General features: G+C 34.2%; 1 protein-coding gene across 2 annotated transcripts; it reads left to right on the top strand.

Moving 5' to 3' along the window:
• The first annotated feature begins 450 nt into the window (after nt 1–450).
• On the top strand, nt 451–25,271 carry LOC144840857 (uncharacterized). 2 transcript variants are annotated; one of them, XM_078696914.1, is made up of 15 exons: nt 451–1,042; nt 16,429–16,578; nt 17,722–18,239; nt 18,436–18,510; nt 19,035–19,548; nt 20,126–20,287; nt 21,064–21,228; nt 21,329–21,427; nt 21,725–21,817; nt 22,146–22,241; nt 22,654–22,749; nt 23,180–23,275; nt 23,403–23,498; nt 23,858–24,083; nt 24,396–25,271. In XM_078696914.1, the coding sequence occupies exons 1-15, from the start codon at nt 520–522 to the stop codon at nt 24,460–24,462; spliced, it is 2,976 nt and encodes a 991-aa protein (XP_078553040.1). In that variant the 5' UTR covers nt 451–519; the 3' UTR covers nt 24,463–25,271. The 2 variants fall into 2 exon arrangements, with proteins under 2 accessions (XP_078553040.1, XP_078553048.1); XM_078696922.1 differs by lacking the exon at nt 20,126–20,287.
• The last annotated feature ends 204 nt before the right edge of the window (nt 25,272–25,475 follow it).

Here is a 25,475-nt window from a genome sequence, read left to right on the forward strand (position 1 = left end):
TTCTCAATTATCGAAATTAAATCTATTGTAATTTACGGAAGTATTGAATAACAAAAGTATTTACGGATCAATATTTTCAGGTCATCACGTAGACTTATATGTTTTATACTAAAATAATCATAGAGAATTGTAGTATAGGTATTAAATTTAAAAAAGGTGTAAAGGTTGCAGGTTAAAAGTTGGTGTAAGGCGCGCTGGTCATAATGAATAGCACATGTCAACATTTTAAAAAAAAGAATAAATATTCGCAAAATGTCTACCGATGATTTAATATACCTTAAATGTATTCTTGATGTGAACGGTGTTTAATCCTATAATAGTCCGATGAATTGGTATTTATATGTATACAAAGAATTATCTTGATAGACGAGCTAGTAAAACATTCGGGTTAAAAGGTCAAACTGGTATAAACCCTCGACTTTCTTTATTGACATTATAGGACTGCTGCCAGTGTGTGATCGAAGGTGGACGAGTCTAGTAGAGGTATTCTAACAGTGTATTCACCAGAACTTCGTCGTAATGGGATCAGTCTCAGTGAAACTCAACTGGACGACTCGGAACTTAGGATCAGTTATTTTTCTATGTATTTTATTATTCGATGCGTTAAATGTATCAATATGTTGTAAGGATATAACTCGATATTGGCGACCGATGCCCATTGACGATAGGACAGAGCTAGCAAACATTGTCGCATCCGGTGTTGTAGTTCGAACATTCTACAATCAAGAAGACAATTCGGAACAAGTTTACGCAGCCGAAGTTTACTTTGATGAAATTTATAAAGGAATTAATCTAGTCAAGAATGTTACGACGATAAATGATGTACCGCCTACTTATCAAGTTGAGGATTTTGGTCAAAAGCGTCACTGTAAATCGCCGGTGGTACCCGGGGAGCATTATATTTTCTTTCTGAAGGTGGTCGCTAATACTGGGGGAGGGAAGGGTAAAGGGGAAAGCGTTCTATACGCTTTGTATGACGATCCTACTGGAGCAGTTGCAGACTTTGATTATGCAACAGAAGCTATAGTATTGAGAACCATAGGTAAGTTGCAAATTTATTCTTAACTTTTATTATACAAAATATTTTTAGAAAAAAATGGGGTGTCACCAGCCAGGTTATATTGAGAAGTAGGTTTCAAATTTCATCCTTACTGTTTCGTATATAGATTAGTAGACAATTCTATATGGTCGTTTATATTGTAGACCTTCAGAAATACGAGAGATGCCTTTCAGGTTTGCCATAAGGTATAATTTAATTAAATAATTAGGATAATTTAGCGCAGTGGTCCATCCGTGGGCTTATGCTTACCGATGCAAGTTAAGCTCAGTTATATCAAATACAGACTATAATGTCAATTCAGCGAATTCGTAGATTCTATGTTGGTAACTTTTATTTATACAGTCTGACCGTCCAGACAGATGAATTTACTGACATAGTCATAGTCTAATTTAAACTGAAGAATTATGGAATTTGGAACTTTCTAGATAGAAATATAGAAGAACGAAGGCATTAATTAATTAATTTTAAACACTTAATTTCTGAGTTGGTAGAGTATGAGTCATACTCATCATCTCAACTCAACTCAACGACAGGCCAACGATAAAAACTTCTAAACAGTCACTTTAGGAGCTTTTTAATGTGCTGTCATCTGCTCTCCATTGTTCTCCTGTTCCTCGTACAGGATCGCTGCAGTCTATCACTGTATGGTAGTGTACATCACCTTCAAAACATGTCAACGTGAAGTTGATTTTTCAATTTAGGATGGAATTTATATAAACACGCTCGTTTTAAATGTGTCAACAAAGATCCTTTCTGAGCACGTAGGGTTAACTCAATGTGTTAATAACTACTAATAGTTTTTAATGGAAAATAAATTATGAAACGATGTTGACATGTGAAACACGAAGACGTGTCTTCACCAAAAACCAACCACATACATTTAAAATACAATTAAATGTTCTGAATTGAAGAATATACAGAGACCTAACAGGTATTATAGCAACAATAATAACAATACTTAATGTCACCCCGTATGTTAAGACTGAATGCATGGTCACTCACAGTGGTAATACGTACTCGACGGCTACCAATCTGTCATTGCTGCTTTAGATCTTTCAAGACAAAATAATTCCACACACCAGACTTGTTATAACTGGAGGTATAAAAACGACTTTTTGTGTCTTGTATGGCTTGTCACGTAGTATGTATATCAGGACAGAGAATGAATCGCGCAGCCCGCGGCTAATTCTGCCAATGCACTTAAATCAAATATTAAATGAAGAATAATAACTACAACATACTGACATTAAAATTATGGGATATCGGTCGCAAAAAGGTTATATGTTTTAGGCCTACAAAAATAATCATGAGTAGGAAAAATAATTGATTTGTATCCCATTGCGACTGTAAACTTAGCGTAGGACGGTATCTTTTACCAATTATAATGTTATGATCGGTACCAGTGGATAATTCGCACACTACCTTGAAGTAGCGATATACTAATTTAGTGTTTTGAATTCTAAAATTACTATTAACACGTTTGTGATGATCCCCTGTATTGGAATTCCTTTCAATCAATGTGTGGTATACCAATTGATTGAAAAAGTTCGGAACTTTGAAATATGAATTAAGCCGAAATTAGTCACGGCTATACAGACTTCTCTTCAATAACGTTAAACTTGAAATTTAGTGTCTTTAAAAAGTTGGTTAAGCATGTAAAATAAATTAACACGTTTTCATTTTTCTTGTGAAAAGTTAACACGTCTCTTAACACTTACAAAATTACAAATAGTCATCTATTATTTTCTCATGGTATAAACCAAGAAATACATAATTTATTAAGACTGTTTTAAGAGAGTCTGGCCTTGAGCAATAATTGTTATAATCGAAGACGTGTTCTTTGGAAGTTTTATATTTAATATAATTATTAAACAAAGTGTACTAGTTAAATCCGAACCTTTTGAGAGTTCGAGTGTCCGATTGAGCAGCTATAAACATTAATGGAATATTTTGACTTGGTTGATCGTAAATTCAACTGAGTTGTGATGTTTTTAATTCATTAAGAAACTATATGTACATGTTAATTGAAACCAACTTTCACATTGTTGTTTATGGATGTTGAAACAACGAAAAACAACCACATACCAAAATAACTTTCTCAATTAACAGTAACACTACATTAGTTTATTTACTTTAGGTATATTTAGTATACGATTACAGTATTGTATTACTTACTTACAAAACAGTGTACTGTAATTTCCGAATAAAATGTTTCTCGGTATTTGAAAACAATAGTTTATGTTTAAATAGTATTTTGAAGAAAGTTCCGTGATATAGCGTTATATATTCGTCACATGTTACAAGTTTAGGCTAGTTACTTACGTTTAAGAATTACTTGTTTAGGGTATGCCTAGGGTAAAAAATGTCACACGTCACACTGAATTTTACATAATAATACAATGAAGAGTCAATATCTCTATCTAGTTTTAATAGATTTCATACCCCTAAATTTCCCATAAAATGTCATTCCTGCTGTCATCTTTCTGGCGGACATAAGGTCAAAGGTCGTAATGCCGATTACAAACCTGACTGCATGTTTATTGAATAACTGTCGTTAATAACTGTCAGTTGTTATATACACAATCATCCCTGTATCTATTAAAAGTTTGACTTATCTTTTACCCTCTAACGTTATCCAATGTTTGGAGTAAATATTGGTTACCCTAAAATCGATTAAGTCAATATTAAACAAGCTATGGAGTTATCTCATTATTAAAGTCCAATAAGTTTGAAAACTGTATTATCTGCATTAAATAGTGTATATAGGCATATATAGTTTAAATACTATATTGCTGAAAGATTTTACTGATGGGGACGTGAGAAAGATTCAGGGTAAAGCTCTGTCTACACTATCAAACTAGTTTGACAAAAACAGTGTGATGTACCCAAATATGGTAGTGATACGCTTAAATATGGTAGTGATATCATGTCCATCGGGCATTTCACTTTTTTTTTGTCACATAAAGTTTGACAGTGTAGACAGAGCTTTAGACTCAAAGCCGAAATTAAACCTGTGCGAAGTATTTTTGTTTGGTTCAGATCCACGACCACCCTGAAACACTTTATTTCAAATAAACTACGCTGTTAATTAATTTAATTACATTGAGAAGGTACTATAAGTTATCTTCTTATCACACACACTTCAACGTAGCATTTTCAAAGAAAGAAATCGTGTTGTCTCAGTCGCTGGTTTATCGTTATTTTACAACAAGAAAGTTATTTAGAAGCTACTATAATTACTTCGGAATTTCCAATCTGTTTTGGATGTAACCGACATCTACAGCCAAATCAGTGGCATTGAAATAGGTATATTAAAACAATTAATTAGGCCTATAGTTAATAAATGCCTTGTGGGTATAACCATGCAGGTATGGTCTATAAAGCTCTGTCTACACTATCAAACTAGTTTGACAAAAAAAGGTGATGTACCCAAATATGGTAGTGATATGCTTAAATATGACATCATCAGGTCCATATGGGCACATCACTTTTTTTTTTCACATAAAGTTTGATAGTGTAGACAGAGCTTAAGTCTCAATAAGGTTAGTTTTATCAAATTCAGTTGTATACAGAAGTACAGGCCTAAGTTTACAACCTACCGCGACCAAAGGTCTAAGTTTCCTTTTGAAGGATATTCAAAATAAACTCAAACGCTTTTTTTCTCTCAAGAATATTTAAAGATGTATTGTAATAAAGTAAATAAAGTTAATCACTTCCGTAGGAAAAAAAACGAAAACAAATAATGTTTCACTTATAAAATGAAAAAATAAATGGTTAAATTCAACCAAAAATCCATTGGCTTTAAATTATTTACAGTTTTTTCAGGTAAATCATTTTTGGTCAAAGTGGATAACTATTATGTGACATTAAAATGGCATATTCAACACACACAAAATTCAGTAACTATATATAAAACAAACTATTTAGCTTACTAATATGACCAACGTTATTACTCTAATCTAACGCATAATTATGACTTTGACACTCTACCTCTATTCAATAAACTTGTGGTAAGTTTATGTAGGCCTACATAATTACACATTTACTGTAAGACAAACTACTTCAAACGTAATGTGTGTACATCAACAATATACTACAAGTATAGGCACCTTTGACAAATATTGGGTGCGAAATGACTGGACATGGTGTCATTAGGCCTACATCTAGCCCCGTGGCCTGCATTATTTTGATAGGTTGTGGGGGTGGGGTCATTTCTCCACAAAATTTAAAATAATAATTAATGGTAAAATATATATACAGTTTTTTGAATGAATAATAATAATAATACAGTTCGCCTATTTTTAGGTACGGTACATGTTTTCATTTTATATATTTAGGCCTATATTTTTAATGTTTATACAGTATGTATTTTTCTATGTGTACGCCATTTGGTAAATAAATTTCCAACATATTTTATGATGGACCAATAAATATTATCTTATCTTAGATAAGACAATGACGGTAATTATGATGGAATGGAGATGGCCATGAATTATAAATGAGAACGATTATGATTATGATTATTATTTTGAAAGATGATGAAGAGAAATAAGCAAAGATATGTGTTTTAGGTGTATTCCATGCCTATCTAAACCAAACACTTTAGAATCATCTAGGCCTAACAGAGAAGAGTTAATCTAACCTGGGCCTACTAATAGTGAGTAAGTAGAGTACGGTAGTTATACCAGGGAGGTGACAGTCACAATTTGTAATCATTTGTCTTTACACTTTACAAATCATTTAATAAGTGATAATAGACAGGTGTTGTTCTAGGACACCATGTGCTTTGTTGTAAATCAAACGAAAAAAATATGCTTACGTCACAGTCATAACTAACTTCACAATGCGTATACCTAATTTAAGCCTATACTATTTTTTGTGGATAAGTTAAGTTTGCCTCTATATTATTAAGACTAGTAGGCCTACATGAGTAGTAGAAATTCAATAACTTTGTTTATGAAGGTGTATACCCATAAGAGTTTACCAGGGAAGAGTAGAGTATTTCTGGATGTAAGTTTATTGAAGTTTGAGCCCATCCGTTGTTAAATCTTGATATAATATTGATAACGAAAATAATGTTTAAATGATACGACATTAAGTCTTATCGGTGAAACTAAGTTCATGGTCACATTTTACACTCGTATCATGATAACATTGAACATTGGTTGACATTTTGATATTATCATAAGTGGACTTCAAATTCATTCAAATCGATAAATACTGGGGACCATAATAGTTAAATATATAGGTCTACCAGGTTTTAAGCATGGTCCTACATGTTTCATTATAAATACAATATTCTGAACACCATTCACGGAGGAACTTGTTATTTTTATGTTACACTCTCCCTAGATGTTTTGACCAATGGCTTAACGTCCTATCCAAATGACGGGTGGATATTGCATTTCTAATATGCCTATGTCGTCCTTGCCGTTCTAAATTTATTTAGATATGTCGAATTTTTGCTATATATTTTAATATTTTAAAATTCAAATTTAGGACAATTCAGTTTAATTTTTTTTTAAATAAACCAGACAAAAACTACATATCCAGAAACTCAACTTGTCTGCTAGGCCTATTTGGGCCATTAAATGCATAGCGTGAAACCCAGGCCGTAGGGCATGCATGTATGGCTTACATTTCAAGGGTCGATAAAAACATGGTGTTCGTCTGTAAATCTGTCAAATGTGTTGGTATATTGTGACAGTTGGATTGTGCCTTGACAGGATTACATCATGTAAACGGGGGCTTATGGCCAATAAATAATAACAGGGAGCTGTAAATCAAATAATAGCAAAATTACAACCCTATCACATTATAAAGCATTGGTGAAATGTATAGCCTTATACGAATTATATTAATATGAATTCAAAATCTAAACAGTTAAATCTAGGACACTCAGTCTGGATTACCGAACAAGAATTACTCATGATGAAGATTAATCGTCCTCATTACACTCGAATCGATCTCATAGGCCTGGGTGTGCTATACCGGGTACAGTCAATAATATGACGAATCTCTACAGTATAATTATACTTTAACTGGATCAAAGTATCAACGTATAATATCTGATGATTAGATACAATTTCTACCGTTGTATATGATGACATACAAAACACACGGTCTCCGCTGTCTTTTCTATCAATATTATTCTCTATTAGGAAATCTATAAATCCTGTTACAAAAAAAATGATCTTATCGTTAAAAAAAATACAAACAAGGACATCATAAAGGGTACGAACTTATAGGTTATTTTTGTTATCAACTCCCTGAGAAAAGAATGGATTGTATTGAGATCTTAGATGATTCAGAAAATTGAATAACAAATTGATATTAGGCTATACCAATCTACGATACCCTATAATACGTATTGCTTATCGGCCCATAGGTACCGGTAGGTATGAGTAGATATAGGCCTCTTTCAGATATTTCTTTATATATACCGGTAGGCAGCTTTTCAGTCTTATAGGCCTAGATGTTTATTTTTACTGATGGTACTTAATCGGTAATGAAAAAATACTTTACCGTTGGTAAGTTTATCTATTTGAAATGATAAAATGTATGTAACGTTCGAAAGAAATGGCGTCGTATTCTATAATATATTGTTGTAGGCCTAATTGATAATTTACAACTAGTGTAATGAGGTTAACCTCGTATGAAAGCCATTAACCTCACAGATAGGTCGTGCTAATGTTGTAGTCTTTTGCGTACTGAGTAGACCTATTGTGTTAATTTTTAGAAAATAACATTACATTTTAATATAGTGCTAATTAAAAGAGTGTGGTTACACGGAGTCGAAAGAGAATCCGTTCGTTTGAAAATTAAGGCTGATCATTTTAGAGTGATAATTGATTTCCAACGAATTTATTAGCAATTATAATATTATAGGCCTTGGTATAGTAATAGTATTTAGTACTACTAAGTGTAGTAAAGAAAAGTTACTAATTAGAACTATCATCATTATTATTTACAAATTATTGCTAGATATATTTCATCGAATATGTTGTGAAAATAGACTTTACTCATTCATAAGATAGCATGCTGTCGTTAAAATGTGGTTAAGTTGAGAGCCTATAAAAATAAAGTGCGAGACCAATGCATTTACCTTATTCTGAGGTTAATGAACTCGTTTATTTACTCGATGTCTCATTAGGTGGAATAAAATAACAATATCTTATTTGGTGATGTCACCAGGTTTAAATAGTACAGTATACACAGTACACACTTAACTTAGTATTGCGTGTATAAACATGACCTGCTTTTAGGTAGTTATATATTATTATCTAAGTTATTTGTAAACAAATATTAATTAATAACAAGTGTTTGAACTCCCCCACTAATTTTTCAAAATCCTAGCTCCTGATGCTACTTTTTATCAAGACTTTCTTTTCCAACATTTTTTTTTTATTTATTAAATTACGCCATTTTCTGATTACTTTAAGAATATGCTCATGTGCTAAAGTGTGTGCTTCATAATAATAAACATATTATTATCAATGTATATTATTAGTACCGTAAATCATAAGTACTTTACTCTAAATTATGAATTTGTATATTGGAAACAAGAATTATATAATTCCATAAAACTGACAAGCAAAGGAAAAAACATTCAAAAGACCTCTGATAAAAGCGTCACCGTTTTACAATCAAAACGTGTTCATTCATAAAGTAAATACAATACCATGTAAATATTCTCACCCCAACAAAAACTTGATGAATGACAAGCAGTTTAGCGAGCACCGTCATTGTTATCACGCCTCTGGGACTCTTACGGTTTTAATATTTATTTATTTTTGAAATGTAATAATACAAAATGGAACCATTATTTCGGATTCGAGTTACGTATTGTTGTGGTATTTTAAAAGAAGTCTTATTCCCAATGCGTGCGCGCAATGATTATGAAATATACTTGACGTAAAGCTCTGTCTGCACTATCAAACTTTATGTGACAAAACAAATGTGATGTGCCCATATGGATATGATGTCATATCACAACCATATTTGGGCATATCACTACCATATTTGGGCACATCACACTTTTGTCAAACTATAGTTTGATAGTGTAGACAGAGCTTTAAGTTCCTTTTTAAATAGTGGGTCCTGGGTCGTCATAAATCGAAAGCAGCCTATGAATAAAATGTATACTTGTAGTGTGGGGCTTACGGTACTTACTGTATATTTTTAACTCATCAGCATTAATATTACTTCCCTTGGTATGTAGCAGGTAGGGTATCTAAATAAAGCATTACCTAGGCCTAATAATCCCAGATATTTGAAATAATGCAATCGATGGATTAGGCAAAGCAAAGCTCACCTCATAACAGATGTTTGTTACTTTGAAATTCATCATTTCATAATCTTTATACCGGTTCTTGGTGTTAGTTATAAACTTGTTAGATTACATGTTAAATTGCTTTTTAAATCGAGGATTGAATTGAATTATGAATGGTATGTAGAGTTAACCTGCTGACAGAAGTGTTCATTCTAAGTTCAAACTTCTTTTTTTTTTATCTTTCGTGGGAATCACCCACCTGTATTGTAATTTCTTCTCATTTTAAATGTATAATAGAATAAATAATTCTGTCATTCTTAAAACGATATAGATACATATTTGGCATAAAGGTAAATAGACTCTATACAGATGGAGCTATAATAGAACCATTGATAAAATAATTAGTGATACATTATACATAGTGTGTATTTAAAATTGTACTGTACAGAAAAATGAAAATATTGCATATATTAAAACAGTTCAAACTTATTTCAAGATATAAAAATCATTTTTATAACAGTGACATATGCCTATGTGTGTTATGGTTGGGCCTGTTACCATCGCTTGTCATGAAAGTCATCGAATGCCCCGGTTGTATATTTCAATTTCTTCTTTGGTCTATATAACTTTATGGAATAACAAAACATATTGTAAAATAAAAATGATCTAAATTGTATGAAACGTAGCCACAATCTCTGCTACTCGTTGTTTGGACCTTTTGCTTGTTATGATTATGTTTTCTTTCCGCTCTATCACACTGATTTCTTTCGAAGTTATATTTACTTAGAAGATGCCGTATTGCATGATTCTGATTACCAGAAGCAGTCGATAGGCCTATATCTCGTTATCCTATTTATGATGTAAATTATTATTGCCCTGACAGTTAGCTGATAAACTGTTTGTTTATCTCAAGCCTGTGACGTATCAATCGTCATACGCGATTTACGAAGTTTACAATTTATAAATTGCTTCATGGTAATAATGTTTATAGCAGTCTCCTATCTAGATTTGATACACGCTTAGCAGCTATTTAGGTAAACAAACGTCCGGCCCATTAACCGAATACATTAACTCAGCAGTGGCCGGGAACGCCGCCACCCCACCACCTATACTCTAAATGTACACACAATTTATTCGATTTTGAATGTACCATTGGTCCATTATGGTAGTATTATATCTCGGGTTCCTCTGTGCATGTTCTGGATCCGCCACTTCTTTATAACAACAATTTTTCCCCTCTCAATTTTTAAAGACGAAATTTAGTAAACTACTACAAACACGGTTTACAGTACACATTTATTTGTCCCTAGAATCGAGCTGTTTGTCTCCTAATACGATCCTCCCCACTTCTAACGAAATATAGAGATATATATAATTCCTGAATTAGTGGGACTATTTTGATTCAACAAATGGAATTCCAGGATTTAAAGACTATTATTTATATATTGATACATACTTATAATAAACACATTTTTAATACTTTTTCATTCGGATTACAATAAAGCATTGAACCTGGAATTGTCCTTTAATTGTATTGATGATGTACGATACAGTACAATCATTTTTTGCCTGAATTGTCACTACCCTGAGTAGGCCTAGGTCCATGGGTAACTCCATTTCCTTGGCGTGATAACCCCTATTCCAGTTCAAACTATACTGGATTTGGTGCAGATGAAAACAGCACTTCCCCATAACTGTAACATCGACAAGGACTGAATTGATTCCAGTCAAATCCAGGGAACACCCTGAAAAGAGTAACATGTAAAGGAAACGACAAGCTGGAATTGTAGTGGCCCATCGGATGTTGAATTGTTTTCTTTTCAAAGTGCAATAGGAAACGTTTATTTTCAATTAAAACCTGCCCAAGTAGACTTTATAATTTAATGAATTGCAATATTATTTCAGACCTGGTACAAAAACATCATTGTTCTGTCATAAAGTGAAACAATTGTTATCAGACGAAATAGATCCTCGCTTAATCATGATACCTAAATGATGCCTAAATAATCTGTGCACGTTTATCTTTAATTAATTATTTTTTTATTGTTTTTACGGTATCATTTCCAGTTGATCTACATTTCTAATGAATGAGAATTAATTAAATATAGAGGTCACATAAGTGACCCTGGATATGATATTTCCGGTTACTTACTATTGAAACAAGTTATCAACTAACTTATTTCTCCATGGTTGTACCTGTACCCAACATTTGACCAGGGAGTTGTTAATAACAACTCCCTGATTTGACGATCATCACAATCGTTATCCAAATTGTAGATACAGCTGTTTAAGTGGTATTATTAATAAGGATAAGTATTTACTTTGTGGTTAAATTAAATTGGGGTTACTCACATTTTTTAACTATCCAAACACTCTATTTCAAATGTATGCCGTTGGCATTTTCTTCATACATGAAGTTTTCTGTTTTCTTTTTTTTTAGAATCTTTCAACTTGTTTTACTAACTGTACTCTACAGTACTGCTGTAATGAATATTTATTAGTTAAATGAGGATAATATTTTCTTTTACGAGATTGACTGAAATTAAAGAGGCGGAGCTTCGCAATAAATAGGACAGTCACATGTCAATCACTGTAATGTAAACTTCCTAAAAGATTGACTTCCCCCATCTTAACTTGAATCCACGTTTCACAACATTTCAATTTCTTACAAAAACTGCCGTGTAATAGAACTATTAAATAGAATAGACAATTGAATATAACGTTTACCGATACAATAGAACTAATAGTGAAGGACTGTGATACGAAATTAACTAATCAAATGGCAACTAATGGATAGGCTAAACTAATCCCTGCATGGTTTACCCAATGAAACTATTTCATGAATTACTATAGGCTTACTTTATTTAGGGCACTGCATTATTGACGATAGTTAAAAAAAATACTATCGTTGATGGTTATCTTACACGAATCTGATAGCCAGACAACAGTAAACACCAACCGAGAAGAACGCAAACGCAAACTAGTACCGTAATTAACGTTAGCCATATTTGAAAATAAACGACTAAAGTCGGTTTAAAAATGATCTTTAATATTAGCACAATGATTGTAAGACCATAATCGCTTAAATTCTATTTGTATAATTGATCGGAAAGTACTCAGATATACACGGTAGCTTTGGCGGCGAGGTGGATTGCGTGAACTATGCGTGAACTTCGTGGGCGTAAAGGACATGTTCTGTGGTAAATTTACATCTTAGTTTGTTTATAGATAATGATTTGTAGAAAAAGACAAAGGGGGAAGAAGATTTGCAGAATGTGAATTTGGCAGTAGTTTTCCCCCCACCGGGTGAAACAAACAATTAATGCTAATATAAACATGCTATAGTTGCGTGGTATGCAACGTATACCTTTAGGCCGCACCATATAATATTTATGGCGTTTCGGTTTGGGTGCTCCAAGTAGACTTTTAAAAGAGAACATTTGAAGTATATTTTGTTTTTTACAATTTATCGACACCAATACCAACCAGCGGCTAGTTTTCCTATATGAATTGATGAGACGTCACCGTTAGTTTATATGACAAACCAGGAGAAATAAGTATTTCTCCATGGACAAACATACCACCAATGTATAAAGTTGTATTCACATGGTAATAATAGATACTGAAAAGTAATCAAAGGGTAATTAATCGAAGGTTGAACTCTTTACAGCTCCTGTTTTAATCCATCGAAATACTACAAGAGGATGTGGCCCAACAAACACATATTATATTAAGATGTTTTTGCCCTACTTTGTACCTGGCGTTTTTGCCAGCATTCTCAATGTACTTAGTATAAAGTACAAATTACGTCATAGTAGGGCAAAATATCTGACCAATTACCCAACACCCTGACAGTAGTTACAAACAATTACAATTATATTATTCTTTAACAACATGGAATAAAGAGGCCAGGAAAGTACAGAAACAATTGTATTAATTAACTTGGGTCAAACCAGAAACAAATCTGTGATAAATGTTCATTATAAATCAATCATAACATTTGTGAGATCACTGCTGAGATGGACTCCCTCTGAGATTAGTCGGTTGACCGGAAATCGCGTTTCCACAAGGCACGATGCCGTCAACTAATGTCCAGACTGTCGTACATTAAAATGATGTGCTCATCTTCCTGGCGGTCGGATGACCCTGGTTTCTATTTTCACCTGTTGTTTTCTTTCTATATCATGACAATTCTAATTAGTATCTTACAGCAGTTTTTTTGCACAACCTATTATTCCTAATATCGTCCCAACGGGCAACGTATGCCAAACGTATGCAGTACTAACTTTACTTACTTTACCATTTTTGTTGTCGCCTCAACACACCCCACCGCTGAGAACCCATCCCTATGAATCTCACCACACCGAGGTAAAGGCCAATTAACAGGAAAATAAACATTACCATTTGACACATTTCCCACGCTTAATATTGCCGTAAATATTTATGTGGAGATTTTTTATTCTGGTTTTTAGCTGATTTCATTATTAAAAAAGTTTAAATAGGTTTAATAATGCCGTAATACTTTATTAATAATAATAGCAATAGCCTAATTTTAAAAGTTATATTATTACTACAAATATCTTTTGTAGGCAAAGGGTTAAATCATAGGGAACGGAACGAAAACGGTTATCCTATCCACCGTTTATTCAATTCTCGATCCACACCTTTCCCCCATAATTCATATTCAGAATTTAATAAAAGTTTATGATCGGGACAGATATTTGAGATCGGTTTACTTGATGTTCAATTTCATACACAATTAACTCTAACACATGTATCGCATTTGGGTGTGACGGTAATGCTTCGTTGTATTCATCAGTGTCATGTTCGTTAAGGACCAAATTTTTGTCTAGCTACCGTGTTATGTGTCCAAATCCTGGTAAGGGCTCAACATGTTCAAAATATAAGTTCTAATTCTGTTAATTTTCGGTTATATTTTATATTGGTGCTGGATAATTACTTTTTGTCGTATATATTATTACATTAGTTAAATAACCTGTGTTAACAATTAAGGGATGTTAAAACTATATAGGTCTACCTGAATTCGTTAAGTCTGTTTTTCCTATAACTAAGAATTATTCGCCAAAACTAAAGCCTCATCATCTTATGCTCATGCGCTTTCATAGTTATTAGGCTCTGTCTACACTATCAAACTTTGTGGAAAAAAATGTGATGTGCCTATATATGGACATGATGATGTCATATCACTACCATATTTAAGCATATCACTACATGTTTGGGTACATCACACTTTTTTTGTCAAACTAGTTTGATAGTGTAGACAGAGCTTTAGTTTAATATCTGTAGGCTTAAACAATTATTAAAAATTATCAATGTTTCTACTATCAAAAATTAATATAGGTCTACCTAGTTTCAAGTGTCATAGAAATGGTATATAAAACATCACATCAAACATTTGGCTCACCTGATCAAACATCTAATATCTATACAAGTATTTACATTCATGATATAGAGATAGTCTAACAATCACCTGATGAGATTATCCGTATTTCTTTTTTAACATTTAATGTATTAACTACTATAAAAATTAGTAAGTGTCACATGCTATCAGGGGACACACATATTAATAGTAACGTTTCCTTTCAAACGAACAAGAAGAAATACAACGTTTTAACACTTTGTGAAATTATAAAATGGAAGAAGCAGACATAGGTCTGTGCCTACCAGACATACAACCCTTTATTTTCTTTAAAAGAAATTGCGAACATGTCTTAATGTCATTTGCAGCGCAATTATTCTAGTTAAGTACGTAAACATAACACAAAGTGTTTACATTCGTATTTAGAATTAGTCATTGCATAGATAGGCTAGCATGAAGCTATGTTGTCACGAGAATGTTTAGTTGTTAAGAGCCGATGCAGATAATGCTTTTTGACCTGGCGCATTTAATTGTATTTGACAAAAAATGTTTAATCGGGGGATCCCTGGTTCAATATTGTCTTACGAACATTAGTAGTGAATAGGAGTTCCATAGAGGTTACAATGTACCTCGAAATAATTGCAAGCGCGATTGGGTTAGCCTTATGTGGTCAGTGGTACCAGGGAAGAGTAAAATTACAAATTTAACTCTTTCCTGGTGGTACCAGATGAGACATCAGTTGAGGCGCAATGCATTGTGAGTTCGCGAGCGCATAATCTTTTGTTATCATGAACTGACGCAGTGTCAATCACCGAAATAGTTTCCTGCCTAGAATATTATGGACAATTAAATGCGTTTTAAACATCATCGATAAACTGTTTATTTTTTAAACATGGAGGAGGTGTACATCCTCGGATCAATAAATATATGATTCAATAACATGGTACATGGGTCGGGGGGGGGGGGGGTTGCTACAGAGGTCAAAGCAGATTATTGCTACATACTAACCAAAATATTGTTTAAGTCTCAAACATTAATTCGGAAATTATATATTAATCTAGACAACAATATCGACAACATTTGACCTCAGTGTCACTGTTTATAGTGTTGTTTGATCGTTCACATTTTATAGCCAATTAATGTCATTTAGCTATTGTTGGAAATAACAAAGTAATGATCATATGAAGTTAATAAGATCAACCTTCGTTCTAGGATCTGGTATGTTTTATTTACTAACACACCACAAACTGCAATATAATGTATGTATACCATAAACAGAAGAGATAATGTTAGTATTAATGGGCATGACGTATGACAAATTAAACAAGAAATATTTCTTACAAAAAACGCAGCTCATCTAACGGTAACTACCGTCTACATGCATCTCAATATTTATCAGCAAATGTTTTTATAGACTCTCTTTTCACAGACGTGCTTTGGGGTGTGCGCATGCCCAGTTCGAGATTCCAAATACCTATTTTTTCAGACGTAGTAAACTATAAGCTATACCGCTCCGTTCTCTTGAATATAACTGCCTAAAGGAGCGGCACGAAAAACACTAGGCCTATACAGAATTACGCTGGAGGGCATACATGCCTATACTCTTCAGTACTATACATATTGGTTTCTTTTAAATATTTATGCCAAATTATGTAAAATTATGTAACATTTTTGATCAAATTTGCTTTATATTGATTGATTGATTTTTATTGTCAGGATGGCGAAATTGGATAGCATGGACACCTTGCTCACGTGATTGTGGGGGCGGTGTTCGACGTCGAAGACGAATCTGCGTTCGTGATTTCGCAGATGCTTGCGAAGGAAAAGCTCTGGAGATACAACACTGCAATCAATTCAAATGTGAAGGTATTACAATAAAAAAATTATCATTTTGTACCGACCGTATACGACGACTTGAATTTTTTTTAAATGTATGGGAAGCGTACTCATACTGTGCTGTATCGCATTGACCATATAAATGTTAAAGATGTTAACAACATGAAAAACGAAGATTACTAAAATCAGAATTTGAATAGGCCATTTTGCAGTTTTAATAATGTTATTCACTTTTGTAAAAAAAAAACCAACAAAAATAATGATTTCACTTGTAAAAATGCAAAGAAACAGTTAATTTAGGATTGTTTGCTCTAAATTACATTTTTGCAGGTAAATAATTTTTTTTTCGATCCAGTTTTTGGTCAAAGTGAATAACTCTTATGTGACATTAAAATGGCATATTAAAGTATTTTTTAGGGGGACAATATATCTTAAGCATAAGTCGGGAATAACTGATAAGGTAGTTATTACTAAAAAGTACATTCGGATGTGTATTTGAAATAAATAGATGTTATTGAACCAAAAAGTGGGGTGTAACATTCTACCAGGAAGCTTCTTAAGACATAACCCTGTGCCCTTACAACATAGGCCTACATTAAGTTCAAACAAGTAGGCGTAGTATTGTCATTAAAACATTCTGGAACCCCTAACCCTGCTACTGTAGAATGTATACCGATAGAGTAACTTCCTTAATTTGGATGTTGACAATGGGGCTAGGCTCGATGAACTATACGAAAACATTTATAATTTAACATGAGCAAAAACGAACATTACGCCGGCCCGAGGGCCTCATGGCTCATCGACATGTCTCGTCTACATAACTTGACCCTCGACCATTAATGTTTATGATACGTATCTGAAATGTAAGCAATGATATTTTAAAGAAGCTTTATGGCAAGTGGTGTAACATAACATACTTGTCTATCAAATCCGGGAGTCCTTTTTCTTTAAAAAAGATGTTCTTATGGCTAAAAACATTGCAATACGCCTCATTGATTTAAATGATAAAACTGTATTAAATTTTAAAAAAATGTCCTTATTAATGTACAGTATTCTTTTCAGTGAAACTTAAATCCGCTCGGGTTCGTCACTTTCACTAGACTACCTTCTTTTGGTTCATGGAACAACAAAAGTATGGAATTGTTTAAATAATGCCTTGTTATGTTAACCTAGGAAATCAAGACCTAATAAAGTTGCTATCACTGTCATCATTACCGAGTGGGGTCCAACTCAAAAGTTATCAAATAGGATATTATCGCATCGACCGCAGCGCCATACTTCGGATGAAGACATCCGACCTTTTTGGCAGTACGTTTCCAACAAGTTTCTCAATCATCATGACCATCAAGCCACGTCTGTCAGACGACCAACGCCATCTGTATGTCCTGCAGATGGTTGATTCTAGTGGATTCCTTCAGCTGGGCATCAGGATCAGTGATAATCCTTCACTTGTCTACAGTCAGAAGGATGGTTTGGTTCGCAAAGAAATCTCACTCTCGTTCCCAATCAACATGCTGGATCGAAAGTGGCATAAGCTGGCATTCAGTATCAAAGGCTCTGAAGTGACGTTGTACGGTGATTGCGCTTACGTTTACAATGGTGAGATGGAGGTGGACAATCTTGCCATTGACACAGAAGGTACAACGTCACTTGGCTCGGCAACGTCGTTAAATAGAGATATGTATTACGAGGTTAGTATAGCTTAAATAATATGCGATTAAGGCGCTCCATACTATTGAAACAGTAGAATACAATGAGGCCTATACTATTTTCATAATATGAGAAGAACATTTCGTGTGTAAATGTGTTTGTTCAAACTTATTTTTATGCGTCCATCAAGCTTCTTTCCAGTGCCGTTATTATAATAAATGTATTTTGATATTATAGGGAGATATTATACAACTGATAATAGATGATGATCCAAATGCTGCGGCTCTGCATTGCCCAAGAGACAACAGATCGGTAAGAAAATAGTCATCATAGAACATAACAATACCGTAAATAGCAACCCACACTCTAATAGTAACCCCCTTCTAATAGTAACCCACCTTATAAGTCAATCTATAATAATAACCCACTACTCTACTCCATGGAAGTTACTATTAGAGTCACAAAAACTTATGATGCAGCCATATTTTGAAAATAAGGAGATAAAGTTAAGTGGGGAGGATTGAATGTTTTGAGTTTATAAAATAAAGTTAGAGTTCAACCAAATTTGTTTATTCGTACTGTTTTATTATTTTGCTATGATTTGCTGACCGGAAAAGTTGGGAGTGGGTTTGTAACCCACTACTCTAATAGTAACCCACCCTAAAAAACAATAAAAGAATAATAATCCAGGGATACAATTAGAAGATTTACGGTAGGCCTATATTGTTTGTAACACCATTATATGAAATATATTTTCGTGTTTTTTCCATACACGCATTTAATTGTACTGTACTGTGCCATACCGTTTAAATAATAGTAAAAACATTTTCTTTTAGGTTCATTATCCTCAGATTCCACCAATGTTTGATAGCATGATCTACCCCCAAGTGAGTGACGTTGCTCGTGAAGAACCAACAACCAAGGCACTCACAAAAGAACCACCATTGGGTCTACCCTCAACAACAGATGAGCCACAGGAAACCACCGTAAAAGAAAGCAATCCAATAAATTTCGTAAAGAAACCAGACGTAAAGCCTACACGTAACACGATAACGTACACCAAATCAACAAAAATTACCCCAAGATCAGTCGAAAACGTTGAAGTCATTGACGAATACATTCCAACTCAACAAGAGGTGTCAAAGCCGAAGGATGAGTCAGAATCGGAGATGGGAGAAGAGGACAGCGTCAGTAAATTTTCTTTTGATAACATATTTGAAGATAATCAGGACAATCTTGGCAATCTTTTCTCCAGTGAAACAACCGAGTCTCGCAGCCCGACAGTACACTTTGTAGGCCTTGGCGGCAGACGTGGTGATGTTCAAGACATTGGTTCGGGTGATGATATAGGTTTGTTCATTTTATTAGAAAGTAGAAAATACGTTTTTTTATGTTAAAAATGTAAGCATTCAAAGCGTTTCATCGGTTGTCACGATACAAAATACAAAATTACAGTACGACCAACAGTAACTGTAAATATTATTGTTGTGATAATCCGCACTAGTTTGTTTTTTTTAAAAAATATCCAAACAGCCAATGATTTAGATGAGGAGAGTGAACCTAGGCCTAGTCAGAAGACTAAACGTAACGTACCGTATGGTGTTAAGCACAATGCTTAGCGTCCCTGGTTACCGGCGTTAGCAACAAACGTATGAAAAGGCGCGAGAGGCCTAGCTGATCAAAGTGAAGAAAATGATATAATCCTAACTCACAACTTGTAAATTAAAACAGTTTTCTTCAAACAATATTTGTTGCTGTATCGATATGTCAGTTATTTAACTGTTGGTATATCCAAAAATCAAGAAAATGTATTTTTAAAGACAGTCGGTGTAGAGAGAAAATTGACTACGTCTACACACCTTTGGCCCTCAAGTATCAAATTCACTGAAAGTACATTACGTTAATCATATTTGTAAATTTTTCCCAGAAACTTTACAGTGGATGGAGTGGGGGGTTTGCACCCAGACATGTGGGTCAGGGGTCAAGCAGAGATTAGCGCGTTGTCCGCCCAACTCGAAACACGAACGTTGCGCTCACGGGCAAACTATGGCCCGAGAGATAAAGAGATGTGTGCTGCCAGCGTGTAACGGTATGTACGTAGACGTTGTGTACTCAAGCGCATGTACTGTACGTAGACGTTGTGTACTCAAGCGCATGTACTGTACGTAGACGCATGAACCCAAGAGCATGTTCTGTACGTAGACGTTGTGTACTCAAGCGCATGTACCAAGACGCATGTACCGAGATGCGTGTACTTCTAACTAACGATAGTACTAACAATGTAGCATTGCTTTAGTGAGGAATGCATGCATATCAGAGAGAGTAATTCAAATTGAAGTGTTGTCTCAGATAGTATGCCTGGATAGTCAGTAAAACCATGTGCTCCTACTAACCCGCATGCGTAGAGTGGCAGTACAGACATTCTAACAACCGAAACACCCTGCATGTTTCCAACAGATTCTCTGTACTCCTTTGCATTATTCAGTATGATGAAAATCATAGGCAAATTATGTAATTCGTTGCCACATAAGTACAAGTAGGCCTTCTACATGTGGCGCCTGTATTAGGTTACGATAACATTATGGCCTACGATAAAGACGTCACACGTGATACATATGTTGCACTGTATCACAGAATTTGTCTTTGATACTTTGCAAATTACAGATACAGTGCCGCGAATCGGCTAGCATACTTTATTCATATTCTTGTCTTTCCCTAAAAATCACATTTACGTGGGGAATAAATACTGTAGTATCTCATTTGAAATAGTGCTGTATTTTTAATATGTCACACCAATGCATGCTTTAGATATTTCATAATATATACATTTCAATACCGTATATAATTAAAGTTTGTCAATTACAGAGGTTTTCATCTGGTCACCATGGACTTACTGCAGTAAAACCTGTGGCGATGGTGAGAGACAACGTGTTGGATTTTGCTACCCTAGTTCAATCGATAAGATCTGCCTGGATAACGGTCCCGGAACTGTTATAGATCGACGCAATTGTAACGAAAAGGCATGTGAAGGTAAGTCGTTATGACGTTAACATATTAGTATTAGTACTAAGTAAAGTGGCTGGTATTAATTCATTCATTATTAATTTATTCATTTTCGTTCAAATTTTAGAACCGTGTCATCCAGGATGCAAAAACGGCGGCCGTTGCAATTACTACACTGGAACGTGTTTATGTAACGTGGGCTTTTACGGAAAACACTGCGAACACAGTAAGTTTATTGATACTTCCTTATTTAGTATCATTTGTTATTCATCACCGACATTGGCATTGATATGAAATGTATACATTAGAACATGAATGAAAATACTACAGTAATGAATTGGTCGTATACGAATTAGTGCACGTTTTGTGTGACGATATAGAGGGCACTCTAACTTATCAACACTAGGATTCTTCAACAAACACTCAAAATTAATATCAAAGCCTCTGAAAACATTGACACTTATAAATACAATTGGTTATTCGTAGTATAACACAATGTTGTTTTTGTTTACATTTATGTCAGATTTATGTGACGAGCCTTGTAAGTTTGGCGGGAGGTGCGTTGCAAAGAATTATTGTTCGTGTCCGTATGGATTTCTTCCACCATTTTGCAGACGTAAGTAATGAAATATTGAACACAATCATTCAAAAAATAAATACTAAAATGTTTAAAATGGATATTATAGGTTTTGAATCACCAACATGATTGCGCCTAGAGAGTTGTAACTACATCTGCATAATCTTTTTGATATATGACATTACTATTAGGAGGAGCAGGGTAGGGTTCACCTACGGTGCTGGAAGACTTAGATAGATAAAGATATTTTAGTAATTTTTCATGGAAACGTACATCCTTCTCCTATTTACAGGCACGTACCGTCCATAGGGTCGGCCTCAGCTAAGGATAGTTTAGTTTTAAATCACCAAATCAATTTTTTCTTTAGCAATTTGTGATCCTCCGTGTTACAATGAGGGAGTATGTGTTTACAAAGATCAGTGTTCGTGCAAACAGGGATGGAAAGGCCCAAACTGTCTAACACGTGAGTGTTTTAATTCCTTTTTATAACCTGATCAATGTAAACGGTATTGATAATTTTTGGCTGATGAAGATGGAATTGTGGGTATAATAAGTAGGCCTAAATCAAATAATACGCCTACATTGGATTCTAAAACTTCTTGTATAATTTACGCTTTTTTGATCACGTTTTAAGAGGTATGTTTATATATTTCGTGTTTATGTAATAATGTGGGAGTGGGGTTTTAACTACCATTTTCTGTACACTAATTACGTAAGCCTGAACAGGTCAAGCTAAACCGTTACTTATTAATGATTTCTCAACACCGACCTAAGCTACAGAATCCTACAACAATGTTTATTCGAGGCGATTAGATTGCCTTGCTTTACTTCATGAGTTTAAAGTAATCAATTGATGTTATGATTGTATTCCCTAGCTATCTGTAAGGATTTCTGTTTGAATGGCGGTCGATGCGTGGGTCCAGATCGGTGCGTTTGTAGGTCTGGTTACACAGGGGACAACTGTGCAACTCGTAGGTTTAATTTAACTTTCTTTTGTATGCTATCGTTATAATGTGATTTTGATATCAATAAACTACTTTACAAGTATGTCGATACAAGTTCAAAGAGAACAACTTACTGGCAACATTGCAATACAATTATAAAAATATAATTTAACACAAACCGATAATACATTCAATACCGGTATTAATAAATAGTACCAAAAATTGGAAGTAACATTTTTTACAATCCCAATCGGGACCCTGTGTCATCATCGATACAAATCAAATTTCACTCCACTTAAGATGGTTCAAATCTAACAGCTATATTTATGATTTTTATATTGTACTTGTATGTGTAAAGGAACCCATATCGTCAGCTTATGCTGCTTGGGCTGGAGTCATCCTTACTAGGTTTAATCAAAGAAAAACAGCTAACTTATTTTTACTATCCACTACACAGCTATCTGTAGGCCGGTGTGCGAAAATGGTGGTGAATGCATTTCCCCTTATTTCTGCAAATGTCAGTCGGGAACTAAAGGTCAACGGTGCAGTGTTAGTAAGTATAGTAATCTTCATGATCAGTTCCCACCTACCTTATGCCTGTTCTTTGTATTACATGCTGTTGATATCGATTTATATCCGAAATAAGTGTTTGATCAATAGGTTTTCCATGGCTTTTGTAGAGTATTGTGAACGGTTCTGTAGAAATGGTGGCAAATGCATAGGTGCAAACAAATGTGATTGTCCAAGAGGATACGGTGGACAGTTCTGTCAAACACGTAAATATTACACGTATTAATTATTCTAGCTTCTGTAACGATACTTATTTGAAATACTAACGCACCTTCAAATCAGTGATTTAACGACCAAAATAAAACATAAACAGCGTAAATTATTCCTGGTCACTGAATAACGCTTAATGGCGCTGTGGCAGACAAACTCGCATTCTCCGTCACACGCTGCACAAGCGATCACCTTTATGCAAATTAGCCTAACGATACGTCATAATTACTGGAATTTCTCATTTTATGCAACGTATTCAATAAGTCGCTAATATTTAAAATTTGCTATGCATATTTGCTAGTGTTCGAACGATCTTGAAGGAGTAAATGTGTTTATTGTATTTTTTTTTCTACAGAGATATCTAAACCACCCAATCGTGCATCACCAATTAGACACCAGACCAGGGTTAATACAGAGTTAGCTGGTAGAAGTCAGTATTACCAATCGAGAGGTGGTAGACCTGGACATTGTCGCTATGAAAGCTACACAATGTCATTTAAGAGAGGGTATGCACATAAAGTACAGAAGACTTATGAAGAAGACTGCGGACCATGGACGAATAAAAAATGTACACGCACAAAGTAAGTGAAACTCGTCAACAACATAATGTTTAAAGGCCAATATACAGAGACGAGCAGTAACGGTAATAAAACATATAGAATCCATGTTATTTCTTATGACCATTTACACACAACGTGGAGCGGATGGGCGCTTTCCGCTCAGGAAAGATACAGATTCTACGTGGGACAAGCTACGCGGTTTTCCGCTTACCGTTACTCGTTCAGTGTAAATTAGCCTTAATGATGTTATTCTGTACAGCGAATTTTGGATACAGTGTACTAAATTTTGTAATTAATTGAATGATGTATAATTAAAACATCTTTTTTTTGCAGATATGTGTACGAATATGTCTACAAGCAATTTTATCGAACAGCCTACCGATGTATACAGCCTTCCTGAACCCTTAAATATACGTCCGATATCTGAAGACCATCGCGTTTTAGGTACCACAAAAGTAGTTACCGTAACGCAGCGGTAACGCGTATTGCTCTGTGTTAACGCAATCCTATAAGTTGTAACCAAAAAGCTTTAATTCCACTGAATTGGAACTACGTATAAATATGTCTTTTTGGATTTTTATATTGTGTTATCAAAATGCTTTATGTATCCTTTTGAGTGTTCGATCTATTTATGTTCGCGTAATGTCCTCCATTACGCGATATGTGGATACACTTCTTGTGCTAGTAAAATTACATGACCGCAATATAATTGTTTGGTTTGCGTCAACGTATTCAATAATTGATATATAAGGGCTTAATATAAATGCGTACTATTGAACGCTTAAAACGCTATCAAATAAGCTTTTAGGGAGCCTTCAATTTAAAATATTGCAAGATCGGATACGTGAACGAACTATATTTTCAAAATACAGCTAAACTTTTTAGTCAAGATCCTATAGTAACTAAAGCCTGTTTTCCATTAGGCGAATTTATTTGTGCTAATAGAAAATGTTGGGTAATGTGCATGCGTACTTGATGACGCAACCAATAAGATTCGTGCGAATATTCGTTCGCCTAGTGTGAAAACAGGCTTAAATCATAAACGTGTATTAAAAGTTAGTAGTTTTAGTAATTCCTTAAAGAATACGTGCCTTAAAGTTTCATTTAGCCCACTTTGCCATGTAATGTATTATATATAGCTGTTAATTATTTATTTCTAAAAATACATATTGCTGAAATCGTATATAAAAATAAGTTAAATATTCTAAATGTGTATAATATAGTAGTTTTGTAGTTGAGCCGCTTATTTTCATAATCAACCATTATAGTAACGAATTGATGGGGGCTAAAGTACTGTACAAAACGTGCCTATAAGTTTGACTTTTAAATATAATATTCAATGTGTGTTATTTTATCAATATAATACTGTACATCATTTGGCAAGTGAGTTGACCAATCACAGACGACAGTTCG

Source organism: Antedon bifida, chromosome 1 (assembly GCF_963402885.1).
Source record: "Antedon bifida chromosome 1, ecAntBifi1.1, whole genome shotgun sequence".
NCBI lineage: Eukaryota > Metazoa > Echinodermata > Crinoidea > Comatulida > Antedonidae > Antedon > Antedon bifida.